At 44.5% G+C, this 26,380-nt stretch overlaps 1 protein-coding gene across 2 annotated transcripts in view; it reads left to right on the top strand.

Annotated features, from left to right (window-relative positions):
• Positions 1-23,351, top strand: part of LOC137510731 (protein mono-ADP-ribosyltransferase PARP14-like) — a 69,749-nt gene extending 46,398 nt beyond the window's left edge. For both annotated transcript variants that reach the window (XM_068233927.1, XM_068233928.1), the window contains exons 9-11: positions 2,627-2,686; positions 4,433-4,609; positions 21,600-23,351. In XM_068233927.1, coding sequence (XP_068090028.1) covers positions 2,627-2,686; positions 4,433-4,609; positions 21,600-21,760 — 398 coding nt within the window. In that variant the 3' untranslated portion in view covers positions 21,761-23,351. The remainder of the gene's footprint in view (positions 1-2,626; positions 2,687-4,432; positions 4,610-21,599) is intronic.
• Positions 23,352-26,380: the final 3,029 nt, after the last annotated feature.

Genomic DNA, 26,380 nt, shown 5'->3' with positions numbered 1-26,380 from the left:
TTAACAGAAACCATAAGAAGTTCTGTTTGCAGTTTGCCACAAGCCATGTGGGGGACACAGCAAACATGTGAAAGAAGGTGCTCTGGTCAGATGAGACCAAAATTGAACTTTTTGGCCAAAATGCAAAATACTATGTGTGGCGGAAAACTAACACTGCACATAACTCAGAACACACCATCCCCACTGTCAAATATGTTGGTGGCAGCATCATGCTCTTGGGGTGCTTCTCTTCAGCAGGGACAGGGAAGCTGGTCAGAGTTGATGGGAAGATGGATGGAGCCAAATACAGGGCAATCTTGGAAGAAAACCTCTTGGAGTCTGCAAAAGACTTGAGACTGGGGCGTAGGTTAACCTTCCAGCAGGACAACAACCCTAAACGTAAAGCTAGGGCAACAATGGAAGGTTTAAAACAAAACATATCCATGTGTTAGAATGGCCCAGTCAAAGTCCAGATCTAAATCCAATCGAGAATCTGTGGCAAGATCTGAAAACTGCTGTTCACAAATGCTGTCCATCTAATCTGACTGAGCTGGAGCTGTTTTGCAAAGAAGAATGGGCAAGGATTTCAGTCTCTAGATGCGCAAAGCTGGTAGAGACATACCCTAAAAGACTGGCAGCTGTGATTGCAGCAAAAGCTGGTTCTACTAAGTATTGACTCGGGGGGCTGAATAATTACGCACACCCCACTTTGCAGTTTTTTTATTTGTAAAACATTTTTGGAATAACGTATGATTTTCGTTCCACTTCTCACGTGTACACCACTTTGTATTGGTCTTTCACGTGGAATATATATATATATATATATATATATATATATATATATATATAACTGCAGAATACAACATTTCATGTTCATGAGAAAAAATTGTCTGTAGTTTCTCTCTGAAACTAAACATGAGTGAATTCAGTGAATTTTTAGCACTGTTTTCCTGAAAACAATGTGAGAACTACCTGTTGAGGAGAACTATAAGAGTACTGACCTAAATGCCATTTTGTACTTCACACATTTTGAGTATCCAAAAATTGTCATCCTCTGTTCTATTCTTTTCCCCACCTTTAATTTCCCCTCCACCATCAACATTCTGCTGCTTATTGTCTCACTCACCTATCCAATGATGCATCGTGATTTCTTCAATGTCTTAAAAAAAATAAATAACGGAAAGTATTAAAGTGTAAACGAGCCACGTTAAGCAACCAGCCACTTCAAACATCAGGACCGCTGCAAAAATAATTAATTCAGCCCATCTCTTGTGACTTATCTCAGATGCTAATTGACTTTTAGAAGTGGACTTTCCAATGTATATAAAGCCACTAATTGTCCACCTGCAATGTGAACAGAGCCAGCACCGTGCACTGATTGGCTAGATTGATATATACAGTGGTGTGAAAAACTATTTGCCCCCTTCCTGATTTCTTATTCTTTTGCATGTTTGTCACACTTAAATGTTTCTGCTCATCAAAAACCGTTAACTATTAGTCAAAGATAACATAATTGAACACAAAATGCAGTTTTAAATGATAGTTTTTATTATTTAGTGAGAAAAAAAACTCAAAACCTACATGGGGCAAATAGTTTTTCACACCACTGTAGCTATGTTCAAGATTCAAGATCTTTATTGTCATTGTGTATCACACCAAAATTACTTAAAGGATACCCGAGGTGACATGATGAGATAGACATGTGTATGTACAGTACCTAGCACACAAATAATTATGCTGTGTTCCTTTTTTCTTTCTCTGTCTGAAAGGTTTAAAAATCAGGTATGGAAGTCAGGACTGGGTCAGACTACAGTGTAACCCTAAACTTTTCTGCTAGGAAAGTGTTTTATGACTGTAATACTTTAGGGCCTAAAGTATTACAGTCATAAAACACTTTCCTAGCAGAAAATGTATTGTCAGAGTAGGAAAGAGATAAAAAGGGTCAATGGTGCATAGATTTTAGCTCTGGCATACTTCAATGAATGTGTCATTTAGCAGAAACAATGAAAAAGTAAAAACTTAAAAAATATATTTAAATATAAAATACAGCTGTGGGAAATCTAAAAAAAAAAGTCATTTCTAGGAGAAGGAGGATAGATGCAATTGTTTATCTTATCAGTTTATTTTCACTTCGGGGACCATATGCAATTTCCTTTTTCTCTTGAGTTTTCTTCAAGGAGATAATTATTCATTTTGTATTTAAAATATTTTTGCAGTACTTTGCAATTTAAAAAGTACCAAACATTTGTTTAAACAGTACTATACAAATTATTTGGAATATTTTCCTGCTTGCTGGTGGTTTAAAGGGCATTTTATTTACAGGTTGTGTAAGTATCACCTGGAAGAAAAACTCAGGCGAAAAATGGAATTGCATATGGCCACAGGTGTCCTTTAACTTTGTACTGTCAAAGATATTCCACAAATCTTCAAAATATCTTGGTCCTGAATGCTTGTATAGAAATTTGTTTAAAAAACTTAAACACAGATGATCCATGGAGCACAAAATAAAGGACGTTTTCTTGTAAGCAGAATTTGGTTGAATCAGGTAACTCCAGTACTGTCCATAACAATTGTTAGTAAGCTTGAGAAATATTCATCTATTAGGCGCATGATAACTGTATGTGCTTGTGTGCCTTGTCTCCTTCAGCTGTGGCTAATGCTATCTTTTCAAAAGTTGATGAAGAAATCGTTCAAGAAGCTAAGCGTGGTGAGTGTAAATTTATACTCAGATGCAGTATATTGCTTAAAGAGAACCTGTACTGAGTAAAATTATTTAAAATAAATACATGAGGTAACTTCAAAAGAACATTACATAGTTACCTTGCCATCAGTTCCTCTCAGAAGCTCACCATTTGCTTCTGACAATGATCCCTTCCAGTTCTAAAAATATTTTGTCAGAACTGAAATATAAAATCATTAACACTGGTCCACATGATAGCCCAGGGGCCCCTGGTCTCTCTCACTCACTGGGGCCCCCAAACCACCATGCGACACCTAGAGGGAAGTGTGGGCAAGCCCTGGACCTCTCACCTCCAGGGAACTCACCCCACCACCTCTAAACCGAATGCCAACTGCAAACAAACACAATTGCTAACTTCCAGCTAGAGCAATATCCTGCCTCTATCTGGCCAGCAGACGCCAGTCAGCCAATCAGGTGTACTGTCATACACCCTTTGCCTGCTGTACCAAATCTAGCAGGAATTACATAAATTAGCATTCAGGTGGGAGGCTTCGGTTGGATGCAATCGTGAATTGCATCGTTTACAGGGACGCCCCGTGTAGGCACATCTCCCACACGGTCCCCTCCCTAACCACTCACCTGTCAACCGCATCCTAGAAGCTGCAAAAAAGAAATTTAAAATCACAAGCTCACCATTTGCTTCTGACAATGATCCCTTCCAGTTCTGTCAACATTTTGTCAGAACTGAAATATATCAGTTGCTGTCAGTCATATATCAGTTGCTGTCAGTTACAGATGAGAGGAGAACTGATGTGTCCATGTTTCCCTATGGCTCAAGTGGGAGATGTTACAGTTTAACTGTGTGCTGACCAGGAAGCTGTTATGGGGTAATGGCCATTTTCAAAATGGAGGATGGAGAATTCCATTGATCACAGTGGACAAATAGGACACAGGAGAGGAGAAAGAGATTGAGGAGTAGACTACACAGCAGGTAAGTATGACTTGTGTATGGTTATTTTGACTTTTAATTTTCAGTACAGGTTTTCTTTAAGGCCCCTAATGCCTTAAAAATTTCTGAGGCTTTGATTTGCTGTGTTTAAACTAGAAATAAGTGGCATAATATAAAGGAGAGGTACATTTCTTGACAGGTCACCACTTTGTTTTCCAGTTTTAAAATTCAGCGCTTCAAGATTGCCATATTTTTAATGGGGCAATATGATTTTTTCTAATGGAGGAGACCAGTGCTTTGATTGCTTTCCATTATTACAAAAGGCAGATAAAAGTATTGTAGTGCTACTGCACATCCTCACACCATAAAAACATTTATATTTTATTGCCTGTCCTCCACGCCATCCACTAGACCCCTTCCCAAGATGGGATGTGGATCTTCTCATGATTGCTTATGCACCTGGTGCCCAGGCTGCTAATGCTGCTCCTTTGTTCTAGGTGCTGATTACAAATATTGTAGCTGATGTTATTTTTGTCATAACTTTAGCTTTGTCATATACATACATTTTGCGTGCAAACTTTTGCAGCTTGAAAATAAGCAAATGGAATTCTACTTTGGCGGGATTGGGTGTATCCATTTTTAAGTTGCACAGATATGCATACAGAATTTACATAATCCTAAATCAATTTGGAATTATTTGCATCTCATTTACTATCCCTAACCACAAACATGCACACCAAACCCAATCTGGCTAGTTAGTTTTTCACTGGAGAATTTGAAGTTGGAAATGCATGCCTGTTCATTGCATTCTGTTTTGTTCCTAGGTTATAAAGCTGGAAAGAAAGTTGTTATAACCAGTCCTGGTGATCTGAAATCCAACTGGATATTTCACTGCAACTGTGAGAAAAGTGTAGACACCATCAAAAATCTTTTGGCCAGCATATTTGATATATGCCATAAAACAGGACTAAAATCTGTTTCTATTCCTGCAATTGGTACAGGTACGTATGACTTTTCTCAAACTATTCATTCGGTTTCCAAGGGCTACTTTTTCTATGCTAAGCAGCATCTTCTACATATAGCTCATAGATACTGGTGAAGTTCAAACAATATCATCTGGAGTGATGTATGCATTGTAGCTGATCAAAACACATTTGTATCTAAAAACACACTTCTAGTGTAGTAAATTAGATGTATAAGGAAAAATAGGTGTAAACTATAGAGTACTCACAAGACCAGGGAACCTGAGAGATAACTAATGTAACGATTGGGGATTTATTTCCGTGGTCAGCGCACAAGATGCGCGCTGACACTGCGGAAATCCTCCACAAGCGTATAAAATAACAGAACCCAGCTATGGTGCTATGCACCTGTAGAGGGAAATTCCCACCGGCAGATGGAGCTGCGGAGTGCAGAGGAATAAACCCTCTGCACTGCCACAGATGCCAGATGGGAATTGTACAAGGTGAAGCAATATAGGACAAGATAGCCCTTGGAGAGAGAGAGAGAGAGAGCACAGAGACAGAATGTATGTGTGTCCACCAATCTAGTCGCCACCCGGCGACGGTGAACACACAACAACGAAAACCAAGTGGGAACGCAATCGCAAGAATGGCGATTGCTAATAGCGACACCAGACTGAGTAATACAGAGCAAAGGAACAGAATAAAGACAGAACTGATAACAAACAGTAATCCAACACACAGGAGCAGACAGGACTAACTACACGCGGTCACCACATGTTAGGCGCAATAGTGACAAAGCGCGTGCGCGGCACGGTCGCCACACGAGAAGCGCAATAGCGACACAGCGTACCAACCCTGACTAACCAAAGAAGCACGAAAACAAAAGAGAACGCGAACGCTTGCTAAACGGTTACCTCACCGAGACGACAGCAAGCGTTCGTTCCAGACAGACAGACAGACAGACAGATGGAGCAGCCAGTAGCAACCGTTGCTCTGGCTACACTCCTAAGGCAGAATACAGAAGGAACCACCGCCTCTATCGCTAGGGCGAATGCGATCCCAACAGACAGAACGATTTCCTGTCGACCGCCGCTGGCGACAAGACAATCGCAACAGATAGACAGTACAAAGCAATACAGGTAACAAACAACCTGACTAAGCTAACAGGAATGTTAGGGCACTCCCAAGGAACTACTCTAAGATAACAATATTAGCAAACAGTAAGGGCCCTTTTCCACTAGCACTCGCTAGCGTTCACGCTGAACGCTAGCGATTGCTGAATCGCAATTACCGGCGATTCCCCGATGTTCACGCCCGCGATTTTGCTATGCTATGCACTGCATAGCAAAATCGCGGCAAATATCGCTCCGCCGCACGTTCGCGTTCCTGGCAAAAACGAATCGCGGTAGTGGAAATGACCTACCGCGATTCCTATGTTAAAAAGCAAACCGTAGCGATTGTAATATCGCTAGAGGTTTGCGTTTTTGCGATTCAGCCAGCGCAAACGCGCTGGTGGAAAAGGGCCCTAAGCAAAGGGCTGAGACTCCAGGTAAGTTAGCAGGAACAAACCATCAGCAGATAATTACAACTAATAAATGCTAAGATGGCGGAGAGAATAAAGGGGGGGGGGGGTTGGGGTGTGAGTAATGCCAACCTTTCACCAAGGTGGGGAAATTAACTAATATGAAGTAGGTGCCAGTGGATGTAGAATGATTAAAACATTTAAAAGGAGGGCTAGTGGTAGACCTACCTCCAACAAAAACACCACGCAAGATCAAATACAAAAAAGGGTAAACAAGTATGTACAAATAACAGAAGGTTCTCCAGATTACCACAGCATGACCATGAAAAACAACAAAACATGACTAGATGCTACTACATGAACAGATACATGGATAGCTGATTAATGTATTCAATATAGAGTGGGAAGAAATAGACAGGCAAAGATATATAGAGGCATATAGAGGGGGAAGAAATGGAACCAGTATCAGAATTTGTGTTCTTGGGCTCAAAGATCACTGCAGACAGGGAATTCAGCCATTAAGACGTTTAAAGGACAATAGAAGTGAGAGGGTACATGGAGGCTGCCATATTTATTTTCTTTTAAGCAATACCAGTTGCCTGGCTGTACTCCTGATCCTCTGCCTGTAATACTTTTAGATATAGCCCCTGAACAAGCATGCAACAGATCAAGGGCTTCTGACATTATTGTCCGATCTGACAAGATTAGCTGCATGCTTGTTTCTGGTGTTATTCAGACACTACTGCAGCCAAATAGATCAGCAGGGCTCCCAGGCAACTGGTATTGTTTAAAAGGAAATACATATAGCAGCCTCCATATACTTCTCGCTTCAGTTGTGCTTTAATCATTGGAAGGAAAGCAATGACAAATTTGGACAATATAATAAAAAGCAAAGATGTCACCTTGTTAACAGTGGTTTGTATAGTCAAAGCAATTGTCTTTTTCAGTAGACCATGTATGGTTTTAAAGCCATAAGGAAGGCTAAGCACCAAAAAATCAATGCCTTCCAATTTTGGTGCTGGAGAAGACTATTGAGAGTCCCTCAGTCAATCCTTAAAGAAAATAACACTGACTGTTCATTGGAGGGTGCAGTGCTAAAGATGAAGCTGAAATACTTCGGACACACAGTGAGAAAGCAGGAATAAAAGGAGAAGACCCTGATGCTGGAAAAGATTGAGGGCAAAAAGAGGAGGGGAGGGCGGCAGAAAATGAGATCGCTACAGTGTATAGTATCATAGAAGCAACAAACATGAACATGGAAAAGCTCAGAGAGGCAGTAGCAATCAGGCCTGGAACCCACTGAAATCAGCAAACGCAAAACGCAACCGCTAGCGTTTTGTCTGAGCGGTTTGCAAGCGGATTCATGCGCGTTTTTGGTTTTGTTTTGCAACATTGTATTTTTTTGCCCAGCGTTTTGCGTTTTGCGTTTTTATCCTGATTGGTCCTGTGAATTATTTTTCATTTTGTTACAGTGTGCTGAACCGCAAAACGCTAGCAAAACCGCTCAGTTTAGGTTTTGCTGAGCGTTTCTGCTAGCGTTTCAATACTTTACATTGAAGCGCTAACGCTCCCAAAATGCTGCAGGTCCTGCGTTTGCATTTCTGGGAAACGCAAACGCTCCTGTGGAAGTTGCCCCATCCATTAACATTAGCCCAGCGTTTTGGCAAACTGCTAGCGTATCGCAGTGCTGCCAAAACGCTGCCAAAAGCGCTCCTGTGGGTTCCAGCCCTTATAGAGGAGCTTGGTATTCTGTGATCCATGGAGTCCCAAAGTGTCGGAAATGACTGAATAGTGACTGAATAAAATGTATTCAGTATTTGGTGACCTATTGACTCATTTATTAATCAACTGATTTTTGAAGCATTCATCCATTGTTTAATGTGTTTAGCTATTTATTTGTGTACTGAATTTTTTGGTGTATAGTTGTTCACTTAATGATAGGAACAGGAGTTAAAGAGACAATTAAAACTCCCCTGAGGTGAGAGGACTATAGAGGCTGAAATATTCATTTCCTTTTAAACAATACTGGTGCAAGATTATGATTACATGTTCATCATGTTACATTTTCAACTTGCGAATACATTTCTATGCACTCTATTGATTGAATGTTTAGTGTATATCCGGCCCTGTTTAGTTACAGTCTATAGCAGTGGTGGCGAACCTTTCAGTTGCCGAGTGCCCACACTGCGACCCCAAATCCACTAAGGGCCCTTTTCCACCAGCGCTGGCTGAATCGCAAAAACGCAAACCGCTAGCGATTTTACAATCGCTACGGTTTGCTTTTTAACATAGGAATCGCGGTAGGTCATTTCCACTACCGCGATTCGTTTTTTACTTGATCGCGATCGCGCCGCGGAGCGACTTTTGCCGCGATTTTGCTATGTAGTGCATAGCATAGCAAAATCGCGGCCGCGAACGTCGGGGAATCACCGCTAATTGCGATTCAGCAATCGCTAGCGTTCAGTGTGAACGCTAGCGATTGCTAGTGGAAAAGGGCCCTTATTGATCACAGAGTGCCAACATGGCAATTTATACTGAATACTGTGGTTTTAGTTATTAAAAAACACAACAAAAAGCAAACAACTCATACATTAAGGGCCACTCTACATTTAAAATTGAGCAATCGCCGCGTGTTTGAAATGCAAAAATGACCCTCATATATAAAATGCAGCAATTACCTCCACACATCATGCTGGACTGCCTAGCCTGGCTGTCGGTGATGTGGTAATGATGCGATGATGCTGGCCTGGCAGGTGGGGAGCTGGCTGCAGGGTGCTGGCTGGGGGGTGGATGCAGGGTGCTAGTTGGAGCAGGTTGCAAGGTGCAGGTTGGGGCAGGGGTGCCATTACAGTCCTCAGATCCATGGTGACCTCCCGGTCCTTGCTGTGCTCCCGCTGCTGTCCTAGCTGCCGCTGCCTGAGCCCCACTCTTTCAGTCACAGTAATAGCAGAGCCAGAGAAAGAGCACAAGCTGCCCGCGCCCAACGTACTCAAAATGCAGGAAGTGACTGACGTCCCTTCCGCATTTGCAGTATACTAGACACGGGTAGCGTGTACCTCTCTGGCTTGACCAGGATTCTGAGGTCTATTACTATAAATGAAAAAGTGGGGCTCATAAATAGATTAGTTAGGTAGGTACCCCACAGTATATATTAGATAGGTGCCTGCAGTATAGATTAGATAGGGTGGTGCCCTGCAGTATAGATTAGATAGGTGCCTGCAGTATAGATTAGACAGGTAGGTGCCCTGCAGTACAGATTAGATAGGTAGGTAGGTCAGAATCAGAATCAGAAACTTTATTTCGCTGGGTCGTGCCCGGAATTGGGCTTGGCACGTACAGGGTACTGATACACGGTATACAGTAGTTACAGATAGAGGACATGCAGTAGTAACAGAACATTATACAGAAAAACAGAACATTATAGAACATGTATGCAGAGGGAGACAATGGCATAAGTTACAATACAATAAAAAAACAACCAAAGAAAAAAGTACACTTGAGCTATGTGCAAAATGCCTCAGTGCGTCTTGGTATTGTGGGGTGGGGATAGGCATTTCCATGGCGAGAGTTCAGGAGGTTGACAGCAGAGGGAAAGAAACTGTTCTTATGTCTTGAGGTCCTCGTGTAGATGGATCGGAACCGGAGCTTCCGGCTCGAGGGGAGCTGATTAAAGAAGCGGTAGCCTGGGTGTGAGGGGTCGTTGGCGATCTTTAATGCTCTGGTCTTCAGCCTGGAGTGGTAGAGGAGGTCCAGAGTGGGAAGGGATCTCCCGATGATCCTCTCTGCAGATTTGATGACCCTCTGCAGTTTGAGCTTGTCGCTGGCGGAGGAGCTGGTGTACCAGACCAGGATGGAAGAGCATAGGACGGATTCGATCGTGGCTGAGTAGAAATTTGTCAGCAGTTTTTGGGCCATACCGAACTTTTTCAGTTGGTGGAGAAAGAAAAGTCTCTGTTGGGCTTTCCTCTGTGTTGAGGCAGTGTTGGTGTTCCACCTCAGGTCATTGGAGATAGTTGTGCCCAGTAGGCGGACACTGGGGACTCTTTCCACTTCCACGCCATCCATGTGGATTGGAGGCGGGGTAGAGGCGCGCCTCCTGAAATCAACAATCATCTCCACCGTTTTTGCTGTGTTTAGGACCAAACCGTTCTCTCTGCACCAGCTGCATATGCTTTCGACCTGGTGGCGGTACGCCTTCTCATCGTTTTTGGTGATGAGACCCACAATGGTCGTGTCATCGGCAAATTTGATTACTTTTACCAAGTCCGAAGTGGATTTGCAATTGTTCGTATACAGAGAGAACAGGAACGGCGACAGGACACAGCCTTGTGGGGCCCCTATGTTGGTGATCCTAGGTTGTGAGGAGATGGTGCCTAACCAATCGACCTGGGACCTGTTGGTGAGGAAGTCCGTGATCCACAGGCGTAGGGTGGGGTGGACTCCTAGCGCAGCGAGATTGTCCTGAAGTATTTTGGGGCTGATAGTATTGAATGCTGAGCTGAAGTCCAGTAGGAGGATCCTGGCGTAGGAGTCCGGTCTATCCAGGTGCTCATAGACGTGCTCCAAGCAGATGTTGATGGCGTCATTTGTGGACCTGTTTGCTCTGTACGCGAACTGGTGCGGGTCCAGCAGTCCCTCAGTAGAGTGCTTAAGGAGAGGTAGCACCATGCTTTCAAAAGCTTTCATGATCACGGATGTAAGTGCCACGGGCCTGAAGTTGTTGAGGTCGAGGATGCCCTGCTTTTTGGGGACAGGGATAATGGCAGACCTCTTGAAGCACGCGGGAACTTTGCCTTCCTGGAGGGACCTCGTGAAGATGGAAGAGAGGGTGGAAGCGAGCTGGCGAGCACAGGTTTTCAGGCAGGCTGGCGACACACCGTCCGGACCTGAGGCTTTCCTAGCATTTAGCCTTAGCAAGTGTTTCAGTACATCCGCCTCCCTCACTGATGGTGGGGGTGAGTAAGGGCCTAGGGCTACAGTGGCAGATTGTGCAGGTGGCTGTGGGAGTCCTGCAGGTGCTGGCTGACTCTCGAATCTGCAGTAGAAGTCACTGAGACTCTCGGCAAGCTCAGAGCTCAGTTTGGCATGCTGAGGGGGGGGCTTGTAGTTGGTGGCAGCCTTCAGCCCTTTCCACACGGCTCGTGAGTCGTTTGAGGAGAGGTTCTGTTCCAGCTTTTCCGCGTAGCCCCTCTTAGCGGACCTCAGTTCTCTGTTTAGGTCGTTTCTTGCCTTCTTGTATTCCACCTGGTTGCCGGACTTATGTGCGGCTTCTTTGCTACGACGTAGTTGTCGTAGTCTTTTTGAGAACCACGGTTTATCATTTGGATACAGTTTGAAGGTTTTTGTTGGGATACAGGAGTCCTCACAGAACCTAATGTACGAGGATACATTGTCTGCCCACTCGTCCAGGTTAGGCGATTCCAGAGCCTTCCAGTCTGTGCAGTCAAGGCAGGCCTGAAGTTGAAGTTTAGCCTCACTTGACCACACTTTGGAGGACTTAGTGACAGGTTTTGAGGTTTCCAGGCGCCTTTATAAGTAGGTACCAGGTGGATGATGCAGTGGTCAGATGAGCCTAGGGCTGCCCATGGTGTCGCTTTGTATGCATCCTTCAGGGCCGTGTAGCAATGGTCGAGGGTGTTAGCACTCCTGGTGGGGCAGGTGATGTGCTGATGGAAGCGGGGCAGCTCTTTGCGGAGGTTTGCCTTGTTAAAATCCCCCAAGATAATGAACAGCGAGTCCGGGAGGGCCGTCTCCCACTGCATGATGGTATCACTGAGATCACGCAGGGCAGCATTTACCTCTGCATCAGGAGGGATATACACACCCACGAGGACGTAGGAGGAGAACTCCCTGGGCGAGTAGGTTGGCCTGCAATTGATGAGGAGGAGTTCAAAGTCTGGTGTACATTTCTTGGCCAGTACAGAGGTGTTTGAGCACCAGGCGGAGCTGACGTAGAAGCAGATGCCACCCCCTTTCTTTTTCCGAGAGAGGGTGCTGTCCCGGTCTGCTCGGATGAGGCTGAAACCTGGGAGCTGGAGGGCACTCTCAGGGATGTCGTCATGAAGCCACGTTTCAGTAAAGCAAAAGACTGGGGTGTTGTTACCGAGTTCCCTCTTGTCGCTGAGGAGTCTCAGCTCATCTAGCTTGTTGGGGAGGGAGCGGACGTTAGCGAGGAGGACCGCAGGGATGGCTGACCGCAGGCCCCTCCTCTTCAGCCTCGCCCGGACGCCTGATCGACAGCCCCTGCGGCGCTGGCTAAAGGGAGGCCAGGGCGCAGAAGCAGTGATTTCCTGGACGTGGCTCCAAACAGAGTTGTACAAGAGCCCATCCTCCGGGTGTGTGGCTGTGACATGTTCCCATTCCAGAAGCTGCGCTCTGGAGTAGGTGGTACGAGGGGGGAGGGGTAGCATTTGGGGCATGGGTGGTAAGCAAAACTTGTGCAGGCGAGTGCAATAACAGTTTATCAGCAGTGTGACACAGATGTAAGAGGCGAGTGCAATAAACAGTCTATCAGCAGTGTGACACAGATGTAAGAGGCATGTGCAATAACAGTCCATCAGTGGTGTGACACAGATGTAAGAGGCATGTGCAATAACAGTCCATCAGTGGTGTGACACAGATGTAAGGGGCATGTGCAATAACAGTCCACCAGCAGCATGACACAGATGTAAGAGGAATGTGCAATAACAGTCCATCCGCAGTGCGACACAGATGTAAGTGGCATGTGCCCTGCAGTACAGATTAGATAGGAAGGTGCCTGCAGTATAGATTAGGTAGGTACCCCACAGTATATATTAGATAGGTGCCTGCAGTATAGATTAGGTAGGGTGGTGCCCTGCAGTACAGATTAGATAGATGCCCTGCAGTATAGATTAGATAGGTGCCTGCAGTATAGATTAGATAGGTGCCTGCAGTATAGATTAGATAGGAAGGTGGCTGCAGTATAGATTAGATAGGTAGGTGCCTGCAGTATAGATTAGATAGGTAGGTGCCTGCAGTATAGATTAGATAGGTAGGTGCCTGCAGTATAGATTAGATAGGAAGGTGGCTGCAGTATAGATTACAAACTTTATTAGCAGAAGTTGGCGCTAAGGAGACTAGAGCACCTAAGCTGCAAGTTCCAAAGAGGGAATCCCAAGACCCTCAAAAATCAACTATAAACAGTTTATAAATAAGGAACACGCGCTAGTGATAATGATTTAATCTATAAAATTCTCATGTATATAGATAAAATGCTAAAAAAACCACACCTATAACAAAACACTCATGCCTTTCATACTATTCACAATCATACCATAAATTCATCAGGTGTATGAGGTTTTTGATACACCTGATGAATTTATGGTATGATTGTGAATAGTATGAAAGGCATGAGTGTTTTGTTATAGGTGTGGGTTTTTTTAGCATTTTATCTATGTACATGAGAATTTTATAGATTAAATCATTATCACTAGCGCGTGTTCCTTATTTATAAACTGCAGTATAGATTAGATAGGTGCCTGCAGTATAGATTAGATAGGTGGCTGCAGTATAGATTAGATAGGTGCCAGCCCGCAGTATAGATTAGATAGGTTCCAGCCTGCAGTATAGATTAGATAGGTGCCAGCCTGCAGTATAGATTAGATAGGAAGGTGGCTGCAGTATAGATTTGATAGGTGGGTGCCTGCAGTATAGATTAGATAGGAAGGTGGCTGCAGTATAGATCCGATAGGTGCCTGCAGTATAAATTAGATAGGTGCCCGCAGTATAGATTAGATAGGTGCCAGCCTGCAGTATAGGTTAGATAGGTGCCTGCAGTATAGGTTAGATAGATGCCAGTCTGCAGTATAGATTAGATAGGTGCCAGCCTGCAGTATAGATTAGATAGGAAGGTGGCTGCAGTATAGATTTGATAGGTGGGTGCCTGCAGTATAGATTAGATAGGAAGGTGGCTGCAGTATAGATTAGATAGGTGCCTGCAGTATAAATTAGATAGGTGCCCGCAGTATAGATTAGATAGGTGCCAGCCTGCAGTATAGGTTAGATAGGTGCCTGCAGTATAGGTTAGATAGGTGCCAGCCTACAGTATAGATTAAAAAATACAAAAGATCAAACAATATCAGCACAACCAAGAACCGTTAAATTAGATGGAAAAGGTATATATATATATAGCAGCCAAAGTCCAACACTTCAGTATAGCGTCTTGATCAGTGATTGAATATAACTTCGGCGCTGAATCACATACATCCACCACCAGAGAACACCAGAAAAACAGATGCGCTTACCAGATTGTTACAGACCTTAATTACAGGGTCTGCAACAAAGCGTTATGAGGTCAGCGGCAGGTGTCTTCACAGCTGGCCTCCTCTCCAAGCAAGCAAAGCGATTCAAATCCTTATATGCAGTGTTTTCACCGTATTAACCTCCTTGGCGGTGCATTTCTGTCAGGAATTAGGAGTCAAAAGCGGTACATTTTTTTTCATGAATATTACGCCTCTGATTTTTAAGTCTTAACTCACCAAAATACACCAGAATAAAAGTGTGGTAGACATTCTGCATATAAATAAAAGTCAGGAACACAAAATTGTTGAAGTAAATAAATTTATCAATAATCTGAAATAAAACTGTATAAATAATGCAGCAGATTATGCAGTATGTACATATATACTCCTAATACACCTCCCGTGTGTGGTATATTTTAAAGCAAGGAATTGCACACAGGGCAACATCACAGTCTGGACAGTAGAATCGTGATTCTTTCCTGATTCTTTTCCCCTTCTCGTCGCTTTTGCTGCAGCACACATGACATGTCCTAGTTGGGGCATTTTTTTGGGGAGTTGGTGGAATGTATTCCATAAAATGACGGCCAGTGAGGCGCTCCGGATTAACCACATAAGAGGCACGGCGTCCAACTCTGGCATCCGATGCAGTCTGGTACCTTAGACAGATACATTCGCACAGTTTCCAGATGAAGTCTGCGTGCGTCACTGGCCTGTCACTTCCCTGCTTGTGCAGAATGTATGCATTCCAAATGCTTTGTTCCAGTAGGTGCCGGAAAATCTTCTTATAATATTTTTTCTGCTGTTTCCTGACAGCAGGATAAAAGGTCACCGCCTGGTCAGCTTTGTCCACACCACCCATGGTGTGGTTATAGTCCACCACGACCTGCGGTTTTACAATATCTTTTCCTCCTCTCGTTCTGGTGGGGACAGTGGAGGTGTCATGAACAGTAGAGAGGAGACAGACGTCTTTTTTGTCCCGCCACCGGAGGGCTAACATCTTCCCTTTCTGCCAAGCAGCTATGTCCCCAGTCTTCAGCTTCTGCTTGGCAAAGGCCGACTGCATCTCCCTCCTGTTAGGCCTAACAGTGCCATAGATGTCAGTCTTATGCTTTATAAGAATCTCAGACAGTTCAGGGGAGGTGTAGAAATTATCTGTGGTGAGACAGTAGCCTTTGTCCAACAAAGGCTCCAGAAGGGACAATACAGACGATGTCGCCACTCCAAACTCGCTAAACCTGGGACAAAATTTTGTGCCTTTTCCCGTATACAAAATAGTATTCCAGATGTATCCGGTACTTGACTCGCATAGCGTGTATGATTTTATCCCAAAGCGGGCCCGCTTTGAAGCAATATATTGGAGCCAGCTCAGCCTCCCCTTATAGGCCATCAGGCTCTCGTCCACGCTGATGTCCCTCTGTGGCACATACGTGGTCCTAAAATTTTCCACCACCATCTGGTAGACCTCCCAGATTTTTTTTAGTTTTGGAGCAGGGTGAGTCGACTCATCAAAAGTTTCATTGTTGGAAAAGTGGAGAAATTTCATTATAAGGGAAAAACGGTACTCGGACATAACTGTACCGAAGAAGGGGTTGCAATGATCTTATTCGTGCTCCAGTACCATTTCTGCAGGGGCTTCCCCACCACTCCCTGCAGAATGATCAGGCCCAAAAACAGCCAAATATCCGCTGCTGTTACCGGCTCCCAGGTCCTGCTTCTGGAAAAGGGTCCTTGAGGAGTAGCCAATTGTTGGGTCGCATAGCGATTAGTCTCCTCCACTATCCTCTCAATAACCGCCTCCGAGAAGAAAAGCTGCAGATATGCCAGGGGGTTGCACTCGCATTCCTTCTTCAGGCCAGGCTCCCCAGTAAAAGGGAAACGTGGGGGCGGTGGCGGAGCCTGAGAAAGGTCGATGGGGCACCAAACCCGGACATCACTAACTTCGCTGGTGATGGAGTCTCAGTCGCTGTCGCTATCTGGGTCGGATGACAGATCCCCAGGTGCGTCGCTGTCACTGGAGTCCGCCAGTGACTGCAGATCTCTGTCCTCCAACTCCGTCAGCGCTTCCGCGGTGAGACGCCTTCTGGAGGATGATGCCATAGTAAATCCAGGCAGAGGTCGGTGCAGGCAGCAGGCAAAGAGTAGTCCAAGTCCAGGCAAAAATCATCAACAGGTAATCAATCAAATCCAGGCAGAAGGCAGAAAGAGTAGTCAAAGTCCAGGCAAAAATCGGCAACGGGTAATCAATCAAAATCCAGGCAGAAGGCAGAAAGAGTAGTCAAAGTCCAGGCAAAATCGGCAACGGGTAATCAATCAAATCCAGGCAGAAGGCAGAAGGCAGAAAGAATAGTCAAAGTCCAGGCAAAAATCGGTAACAGGTAGGCAGAAATCAGATAAGATAAACACTCACAAATCACAGAGATCACAGCCAGCTCCTCTCCAGCTCAACAGCCACAACTCCTCTCAGCAATCCAGGAAGCAAAAGGCAACATTGCATTGGATACAAAATCCCATTGTATCCAATACAATGCTGTTTTGGGCCAATCAGAACTGTTTATTTTAATTTTTTTTTTATACTCCCTCCCTCCCCTCCCTCCCCTCCCTCCCTTCCCTCCCTCCCCTCCCTCCCTTCCCTCCCTCCCCTGTGACCCTACGCTGCCCCTACGTCACTTGCCGCTGATCGGCTGGGCTAATTGGCCGCCGGGTCCCCTAGGATCAGAGCGGTAATGGGGACTCCGGCCGGCCGGGTGGAAGAAGCCTGGGTCCCGCTGACAAGCGCTGATCGCGCGTGGGACCCAGGATTTGGATGCAGGCACTTTTTTCCAGCCACCCTCCCCATGCCTTCTCGCCGCCCGCGACGTCACGACGCACCGCCGATCCTCCCAGCTAATTGGCCGCCGGGTCCCGGAAGATCAAAAGGTAATGCGGACTCCGGTGGCCGGGGGGAAGAAGCTTGGGTCCCGCTGATCGCGCGCGGGACCCAGGAAATAGCTGCAGCCACTGATTTTACCCCACACGAGCAGAGCTCGGGCTTACCGCTCCTGACATGTGTCAGTCAGCCCGAGCTCTGCTCGTGAATACCGCCAAGGAGGTTAAACATGGAAAGAAACAATACACTCATCTAAGTGTATCTATTTGGCGTTTTTTAATAAAGATCCAATAAAAACAGCATATAAAAAACTTTAAAAAGATCACTCACATCTGGGCCCTTATCACAGGGACCCACGGTGAACAACAGCACGTAATAATCATAAGACGCCGTCCAGCCACACGTACGCCTCACCCGACCGGTTTCACTGTCATAGTTTCATCAGGGGCTAAAAGACAAAGTGGCTGGATATATCTTTATATAGTTTCTCTACCTTAGATAGGCGGAGTTGTCCGAGGAGGGCCACGCCGGGCCGGACCTCATAACTTTTTGTTGCAGACCCTGTAATTAAGGTCTGTAACAATCTGGTAAGCGCATCTGTTTTTATGGTGTTTTCTGGTGGTGGATGTATGTAATTCAGTGCCGAAGTTATATTCAATCACTGATCATGGAACAAATAAAATATGTTTTTTAAAAAAAAGTGGGGCTCAGGCAGCGGCGGTGGGGATGGCACTGGAAGCACAGCGTTCAGCGGTGGTGGCGTGCACAGCACGCGTGCCCTCAGAGGCAGCTCTGTGTGCCATAGGTTAGCCATCACTGGTTTATAGTGTTTCTGATGCAGAAGGGGGTCTTTTTTTCTTATAAAATACAAAGGACAGAATCTATGATGGGATGCAACTGTATAAAAAGCCTTTCCAGCAGGCCTTAGAAGAGGTGGTTTATGACATCATCACACTCAGCTCCACAAGCATACAAAGGCTTCAATTCATCAAAGGGTGTTCGATGACAAAATCCCAGTCCTTAAAATACCGCATTCGGTATTTTACACTTCACTGTGCTAATTCATCAATATTTTCACATGTGTGGTAGAGGTTCATTAAGTTACCGAAGTACTACGGCTTCAGTTCATCAAAGGCTGTTAGATAACAGCAGAGTGGTGCAGAGCAGCTTGGAATGTCTCTGTGTTGTTACAAGCTGATAACAATAGAAGGCATCCAGACATCCCTTTACATGTAAACGTGTGTTATATTTACTGTTACTTATACTGCCTCTGCTGCTCTGAATCTGTCCATCAGTGTTTCTTAACATTTTACTTATTTGCCACAACGTAGATAAACTTCCTGGAGACATTACAAATGCCATGCTTGGTGATTTCACCACTTGCATCTTTGCATATTCAAACAGGGACTCAAAGGGTTAAACCACCGAAGGACATCTGGGGATATCTTTTGTCCCGTTCTCTCTGCTCACTGCCTGGGGGGTCTGGAAGCTTGTGTGGAGAAGCCTGTGTGACCTATGGCACTTGCAGGAGAACAGGGGCTGTTTCTATTGGCTGCCTGCTCCTGTTAATCATGAAAACATTCACACAGAAGGCTTTCGAAGCCTGTAACGACAGGGGAGAGCTGGAGATAAACACCGAATGTGCTAGCGAATGTGGTAACCTTGATGAATTAACATTTACTGACATTTGCTGACATGTGTTGAGCACAAGTCGGTAATTTATCTCATTGCTCTGTGATTTCAGCTTCTCATTCGGTAACAGCTTTGATGAATTAACATTTTCTTAAGTGCTCCGTTAACTCAGCTGTTTTCAGCATTACCGAATGCGGTAATGCTTGATGAATTGAAGCCAAAGTGTGGCTTAACACTTGACCAGAGATTATTGCAACAATGTGAATAACAAGCTGGCAGATGCACTAATGTACTGTGCTATAGTACAATCTATACACAGAGGTATTTACAGAATTAAAGGATTGTTTTGTAATAAAGGTGACATCCAATTTGGGTAACAAAATATTTTTCTAGAAGTTTTGCTTAAAATAATAGTAAATCTACACATAACTAAATGTTTGAATTTGCAAAAGTCACTGTTACAGTTGATACAATTGAGATATTCTATAGAAAGACCAGTAAGCTTTAGGGAAAAAGACCCTTATTCTATTCACCTTTTTTCCTAAGTTTTCTCCTAGGAAATAAATTTCATCTTCTGTTTAACCACTTGAGGACCCACCCTTTACCCCCCCTTAAGGACCAGCGCTGTTTGTTTGGATCTGTGCTGGGTGGGCTCTGCAGCCCCCAGCACAGATCCGCGGCCACACAGAGCGATCAGATCGCCCCCCTTTTTTCCCCACTAGGGGGATGATGTGCAGGGGGGGTCTGATCGCTCCTCCTGTCTGGCATGTTGCGGGGGGGGCACCTCAAAGCCCCCCCCGCGGCGACATTCTCCCCCCTCCCTCTCCTACCTGCTCCCCCCGGAGATCTGGGCTGCACAGGACGCTATCCGTCCTGTGCAGCCAGTGACAGGCTGTCTTCTGTCACATGGCGGCGATCCCCGGCCGCTGATTGGCCGGGGATCGCCGATCTGCCTTACGGCGCTGCTGCGCAGCAGCGCCGTACAAATGTAAACAAAGCGGATTATTTCCGCTTGTGTTTACATCTAGCCTGCGAGCCGCCATCGGCGGCCCGCAGGCTATTCACGGAGCCCCCCGCCGTGATTTGACAAGAAGCAGCCGCTCGCGCGAGCGGCTGCTTCTTGATTAATTAAGCTGCAGCTGGCGACGCAGTACTGCGTCGCTGGTCCTGCAGCTGCCACTTTGCCGACGCACGGTATAAGCGTGCGGTCGGCAAGTGGTTAAAATAACTTTTCAGCACTCTGCAATTGAAAAAGTACAAAAAAGTAAGTAAAAACGTACTTTATTGCTTGCTGGTAGTATAAAAGGCTTTTTATTGATAAAGTGTGAACATTTCACTTAGGAAAAAACTTAGGAGAAAAAGTGAATTGAATAAGGGCCAAGAGCCTGTAGGCAATTAAACTTTTTCTCCTAAGTTCTCTCCTAGGTAATACAATCACAACTTGTCACAAAAATACAGTTAAAACCAGCCACAAGCAAGAAAATACTCAAAATAATTTTGATAGTACTTTTCACCTAATTTTTAGAACTTTCTCAATTGCAAATTTATTTAAAAAGAAGTTGAAAAATGATCTCCTAAGAGAACATTAAGGAGAACAAGTAAATTGCATATGAGTGTGCAATAGTGCACAAATATAACAAATCCAAATAATTGACGTTGAAAAGAAGGTACTCAAAAACTCTGGTTTCCTGACAAGCCTGTGAGGGGGGGGGGGGGGATTAACCATTCCCACTCAGATGGCCAGGAATCTTCTGGGTTGGTTGCACAAAAAGGCATCCTTATTAAATCCTGGATTTTCAGACCCCTGACAGAGGTTACGGATCATGAAACAAGGAGGAGCCCTGCCCCCTGCACCCCCAACAACAACAAAACAAGGGGTAAGTTGTAGCTTTCCTCACAAAGGCCACTACGCACTTGAAAGATTATATCAGTCTTTTTACTTTTTAGAGCATAATGCAGACACATGACTCTTTTAACTGCCTAACGACTGCTCCATGCCGATTGGCATGAGCAGTGCAGCAGCCCCAGGACCACTCCCCGCCAATTGGCATGAATGGCTGGGAATGGAGATTGCAGGGGATCGTGTGCATCCCCGCTTGAATGATGGAGCAGAGCTCAGTCATCAGTCTCCTAGTGGCGATCGCCATTAGGACTGTTAGAAGGTGAAACCGCTGTCTAATAAGGCAGCGCTGTACTGGGGACAGCCATGTGACACGGCTTACCCTTCTGTAGGCAGGGAAGGGATTTGCTGTCAAAGGCAGAAGCCTATGTCAGCCAATCTCGCTGAATGGCTGGCGGGGGAGGGTTTAAAAAAAAGGAACATTTATAAAATAAATAAATAATACTCTTTATTAAAAAATAAATACACATTAGGGGAGCAATAACAGCCCACCAACAGAGATCTGTGTTGGTGGGCAGAAAAGGGGGGAGGAATCACTTGTGTGCTGAGTTGTGTGGCCCTGTAGCAAAACCCTAAAAGCTGCAGTGGCTTATTTTGTAAAAAATGGCCTGGTCATTGGGAGGTTTAAGACCACGGTCCTCAAGAGGTTACAGTTTTGAATGATTTAATACTTTGGAAACGCCTACTCCTTGATTTATCTTTGTTGCAACTGAGATTCTAAATGGGTCTGCAATCTTTTCTATGTATTGACCACTTGCTTTTATTCTTGCATGAAATATTGTAAAGAGATGATAGACAAAATGTTCATGCATGCATAACGTTACTATGACTTCATTCTTGTACAGGGGAATGCAGACTGTGCCCAACAAGTGTGGCTAAAACCATGATGAAAGCCATCTCTTGTTTAGCCGAAGAAAACAAAGATTGTCCATCTACCATACGTCTGATTGCAAACACCCCGTATATCTACCACATTTTCTGTACTGAGTTACAGACGCATGCTTAAGAACTGAAGAACCACTGCAGTTATACACTGTGAAGAGAAATGCATTAGGAGCTGAATTCACTGGCAATGGCTCCCATTAATAATGTGATTTGTGGACACATATGCTGTTACTGCATCTTCTGGGGTATCTGAGGGTATGGTTGTATTTTAGTAGAGTAAGATGAATGTATGTCTCTTTTGAACTTGTATAACTATGTAACAATTTTCAGTACCTCAAGGCCTTGGGTTTCAGGGGCCCATATGCAATTCACTTTTTCTCCTTAGTTTTCTCCAAGTTTATATTTTTATACCTTATCAATACAATGCTTTTCAAGCTAACAGGAAGTAACAGTACTTTTCCACGTACTTTTGATATTTTTTTCAATTGCAAAGTGCTAAAAAGTTATTTTAAACAGAAGATTAAAAATGATCTCCTTAGAGAAAACTTAGGTGAAAAAGTGAATTGCATATGGGTCAGAATCTCTTATAATTCTCCAAAAATCTCGGGACAGAGAGAACCTTAGTAAATTCTGTCCAATGTTTCTTTTGTAGCATTATGATCACATTTATTTCCATGCAGCCTGCAGACTGTTAAAACTATGTGCATATGCTACATTTGAATTGTCCAGTAGTAGCTTGTGTACAGCTGCTTAACATCTGTCACCTCCTACTCAGTGATCTGCCTAGTTAAACTATTCCCAGCCAACTACTATTGCAGGTCTCTATACAAGCTAAAAGACAATTTAGCTCCTTTTGTCCTCTTTCCTTCAATTGGTCAAAATGTGTGACTGGACCCAGCCCCACAGCAGATCTGTACTTTGACTGTACGTACTGTCACCAAAGCAATCACAAAAAAATGTTTCAAAGCAATATTTATCTCAATTGTGTTCAGAGCTTTTATGCTGATTTACTACTGATCAGTATACCTTGTTTTTTTCACCACCAATTAGACTTTCTTTCTTTTTGCTAAGAATTATTTTATTCTAAATGTGTTTTAACAGGAAAAATAAGAAAAAATATAAAAAAGTTCATTATTTCTCAGTTTTCGGCCATTATAGTTTTAAAATACATGTTATCATAATTAAAACCCACACATTTTATTTGCCTATTTGTCCCGGTTATTGTAATGTTTATAATGTTTCCCTAGTACAATGTGTGGCGCCAATATTTCATTTGGAGATAAAGGTGCATTTTTTTCAGTTTTGCGTCCATCCCTAATCGGAAGCCTATAATTTAAAAAGTAACAGTAATATACCCACTTGACATACATATTAAAAAAAGTTCAGTCCCTAAGGTAACTTTTTTTTATTGTAATTTTGTTTTTGTACAAATTTTTTTGTGTGGTAACTATTGGGGAGTGTGGGAGATAAGTGGTTCATTTAAAATGTAAAAATAGGTCTTTTTTATTTTAAAAAATGTTTTTAGATGTACTTTTTTTGGCCACAAAATGTCTGTGCAAAACTTCCCTATGAGAAGTATTACTACGCAAAGAGGAAGCAATGCGTGGACGTGTAACTATCGGGTTATGTGAATGACGGTGCCGCCTCATAGATGGAGGCGTTCATTCACATGGGGACTTTGATCAATGAATGGGAACTGTCATGTGACGAACTCGGGGGCACGGGGGGGGGGGGGGTGGGTAGTTCTGATGACAGCTGAAGTGAGCAGAGAGGAGAGACGCTGGACAAGGAAGTATACAGCGTGCACGCGGGGAACAAATGCTGCAGACTTCAGGAGGAGGAGAATGACATGGAAGGAAGCATGGCCACCAAGCAAGAGGGAGGAAGGTAAAGATTACCAGCAGTGAACGCTGTGGAGAGGAGGAAGGGGAGAGGGAATTGGCTAGCTTGTACATAATGTAGAAGTGGTATTCACCACTTCTTACACAGCGGCAGTTTAGAGCTGGTTTTGCGATTTCTTAAATGTTCGACAGCTCAAGAAAATCATGCAAAACTGCTGCAAATAGGTGGGAATTAAGAATTCCCACAATTTTCACGCAGAACAGTTCCTTTTATTGGTTAGAACTGTTTATGAAGAAAAAAGTGGCACTATGGCTCTGATAAATGTGGCCCACAGTTCAGCTGACCAAAAATTGGGCAGTGAAATGCTGCAAGGGGCCAACTACATTACGCTTGCCACTTACCGGTCCTCTGCATCATGTAATGCTGTGAAAAAGCATTCATTGCTCATGTCAGGATGCAAGAGTTGCTGGAGAATCTGTAATCAAATGTGAAATCCTCTATGGTGCCCACAGGGACTTGTATTCCAGTAGACAAAAGTAAACAATGATCACATTACTGACAAGCGGAATGGTGGTGGTCACCTTACCAGCCTGCGTGTCTAGAGCACAAATGAGTCTAATGGCCCATACTCACGGGCAACTTTTTTGGCCTGTCGCCAGCACACGTGAGCGTGTGCGCGACAGGCCGGCGACAGCTCGTCGCCAGGTCCCTCCGCATACACACGGCTGAGGGACCTGGCAACTGATGCGGCGGAAGCTGTCGCTGTTGCTCCTCCCCCCACCGGAAGCCCAATGTATTCCTTTCTTGTTGCTGTCGCTAGTCCGCGTACTCACGCAGACTACCGTCAGTTCCGGCGGAGTCGCGGCGGCAACTGTCGCCAGGCGATTGAGCGTTTCAATCGCCTGGCGGCATTAGTGACGAGCGACAGTTCGGGGTGCGCGCCCGTGCAACGCCGCATACTCACGGGCGACCTGTCGCCGCAACACGCGTGCAATTGTAGCCCGTTAGTATGGGCCATTAGACACCAACACACCTTGCAAGGATGATAGACTTTGGGGCTTTATGTCCCAGCTGAGGCCCACAAACATGCTAGGGCTGGTTTTTGCTGACAGTTGCAAGCTGGAGCTATAGATCAGGATCAGCAACCAGAAAAAATCTTTGTGGACAGGCTTAGGTTGAGGCAATTTGCCGAAGACAGGCCAAGGCAGGCTGCAACCATAGGGAATCCACTAAGGGTCGATTCACTGCATTTACCGGTAAGCATCCGGGACTTGTCGCCTAAATGTTCCCATTCAAGCGAATGGGAGTGTTTAACATCACGTGATTACCGTCGATTGCACAAACGCGGGGTTCCGATCCCGATTTTCCCCATCATTTCAGAGAAATCGAGAGCCCAATATGGTGTAGTATGTCAAAATTGATTGGATAAATGAAACAGTGAGATGGTAATACTCACAAACACGGGTTACCACCTAGGTAACCACTCATTAGGCAGGTGAGGAGATTAGACCTGTCCTCACTCAGGATTAAGAAGTCGCTCTCTGTAGATAGGAAGAAAGGGGGTAGATCACCCCTCCACCTGGGGTGGACTCAAATATATTGGTAGGTGAACAGAGGCGCCAGAAGGATAAAAGTACATAACATTTTTAAAAAATTGCTGGGAGGAAGTGGTGGACTCTCCTCCGTTAAAGCAGACACCAAGGACTGTAAATGTATAGATATACACATTTATTGAAAATACCCCAAAGATGCAACGCGTTTCACGGGCATAGCCCACTTCTTCAGGCAATAAGCAGGGGATAAACAACAGCAATTCAGTTATAGCAAGCAGAGCACCTCTGTGAAGAGGTGCTCTGCTTGCTATAACTGAATTGCTGTTGTTTATCCCCTGCTTATTGCCTGAAGAAGTGGGCTGTGCCCGCGAAACGCGTTGCATCTTTGGGGTATTTTCAATAAATGTGTATATCTATACATTTACAGTCCTTGGTGTCTGCTTTAACGGAGGCAAGTCCACCACTTCCTCCCAGCAATTTTTTAAAAATTTTATGTACTTTTATCCTTCTGGCGCCTCTGTTCACCTACTGAACACTACATGCAGCATTCAGGGTCGATTCACCGCTGCTTCCTCAGGACGAAAACCGCCGATCATGACGGACACAGACGATCGCCTGCAGGAAAGCCTGGCGCCGCCCCCGAACGTGATGCCGCAGAATGGAAGGCCGGAGGACGCTGCCAAAGGTCTGTGACCCGGCCCTAAACTAGCCTCCATATCCCTCTCAGTACAAGTTCTGTTTAAGTATTTTTATTGCAATTGTAGTACAGTATATAAATACAAAAATCAAGGCAGGCAACAGGTCCATAAAGAACTAATCTTGCAGCCTGAGAATTTGTTTCTCTGTGCAGTTTATTTGTGCTTTTCTTTCAGTGTTTTAAATAGGGCTTAAGCAAAATTCAATGTACTGCCTAGTGTGAATGGTGGCCATGCATCCTCACTGCCTTAAAAAATATTGTACAACCAAAAAGCTCCTAATAAAGCTTAACCTTTTGGAAATGGTCACTCTTTAAGGAGGAATGAACACATTTTGCTAAAGTCTGTTTTGACCATATTTAATGCAATTTTCACTTTTAAAGAAAATTATTTATTAAACAGAGACTGTTTACATGTCTATTTGAAGTTTTGTGCTAATAAAAGAAAAATGATTTTTGCTGCAATAGTTTGACTTTTTTTGCGTAACAATATCCTTGCAGTGTTGTGATTATGTTGGGTGTAGCAGAACACATTAAAGTGAACCTCCAGACTAAAAATCTACTCAGCAGCACTGAAAAGGCTTGGTGTCTCTTTAACAGTTTCACAGCATCAGAACTTTGTTTTTCTTCCAAAAGCCTCATTTTTAGCTGA

Source organism: Hyperolius riggenbachi, chromosome 1 (genome assembly GCF_040937935.1).
Source record: "Hyperolius riggenbachi isolate aHypRig1 chromosome 1, aHypRig1.pri, whole genome shotgun sequence".
In the NCBI taxonomy this organism is placed as follows: Eukaryota; Metazoa; Chordata; class Amphibia; order Anura; family Hyperoliidae; genus Hyperolius; species Hyperolius riggenbachi.
The sequence above is the reverse complement of the archived record's forward strand: the minus strand, read 5'-3'. Positions and strand labels throughout refer to the sequence as shown.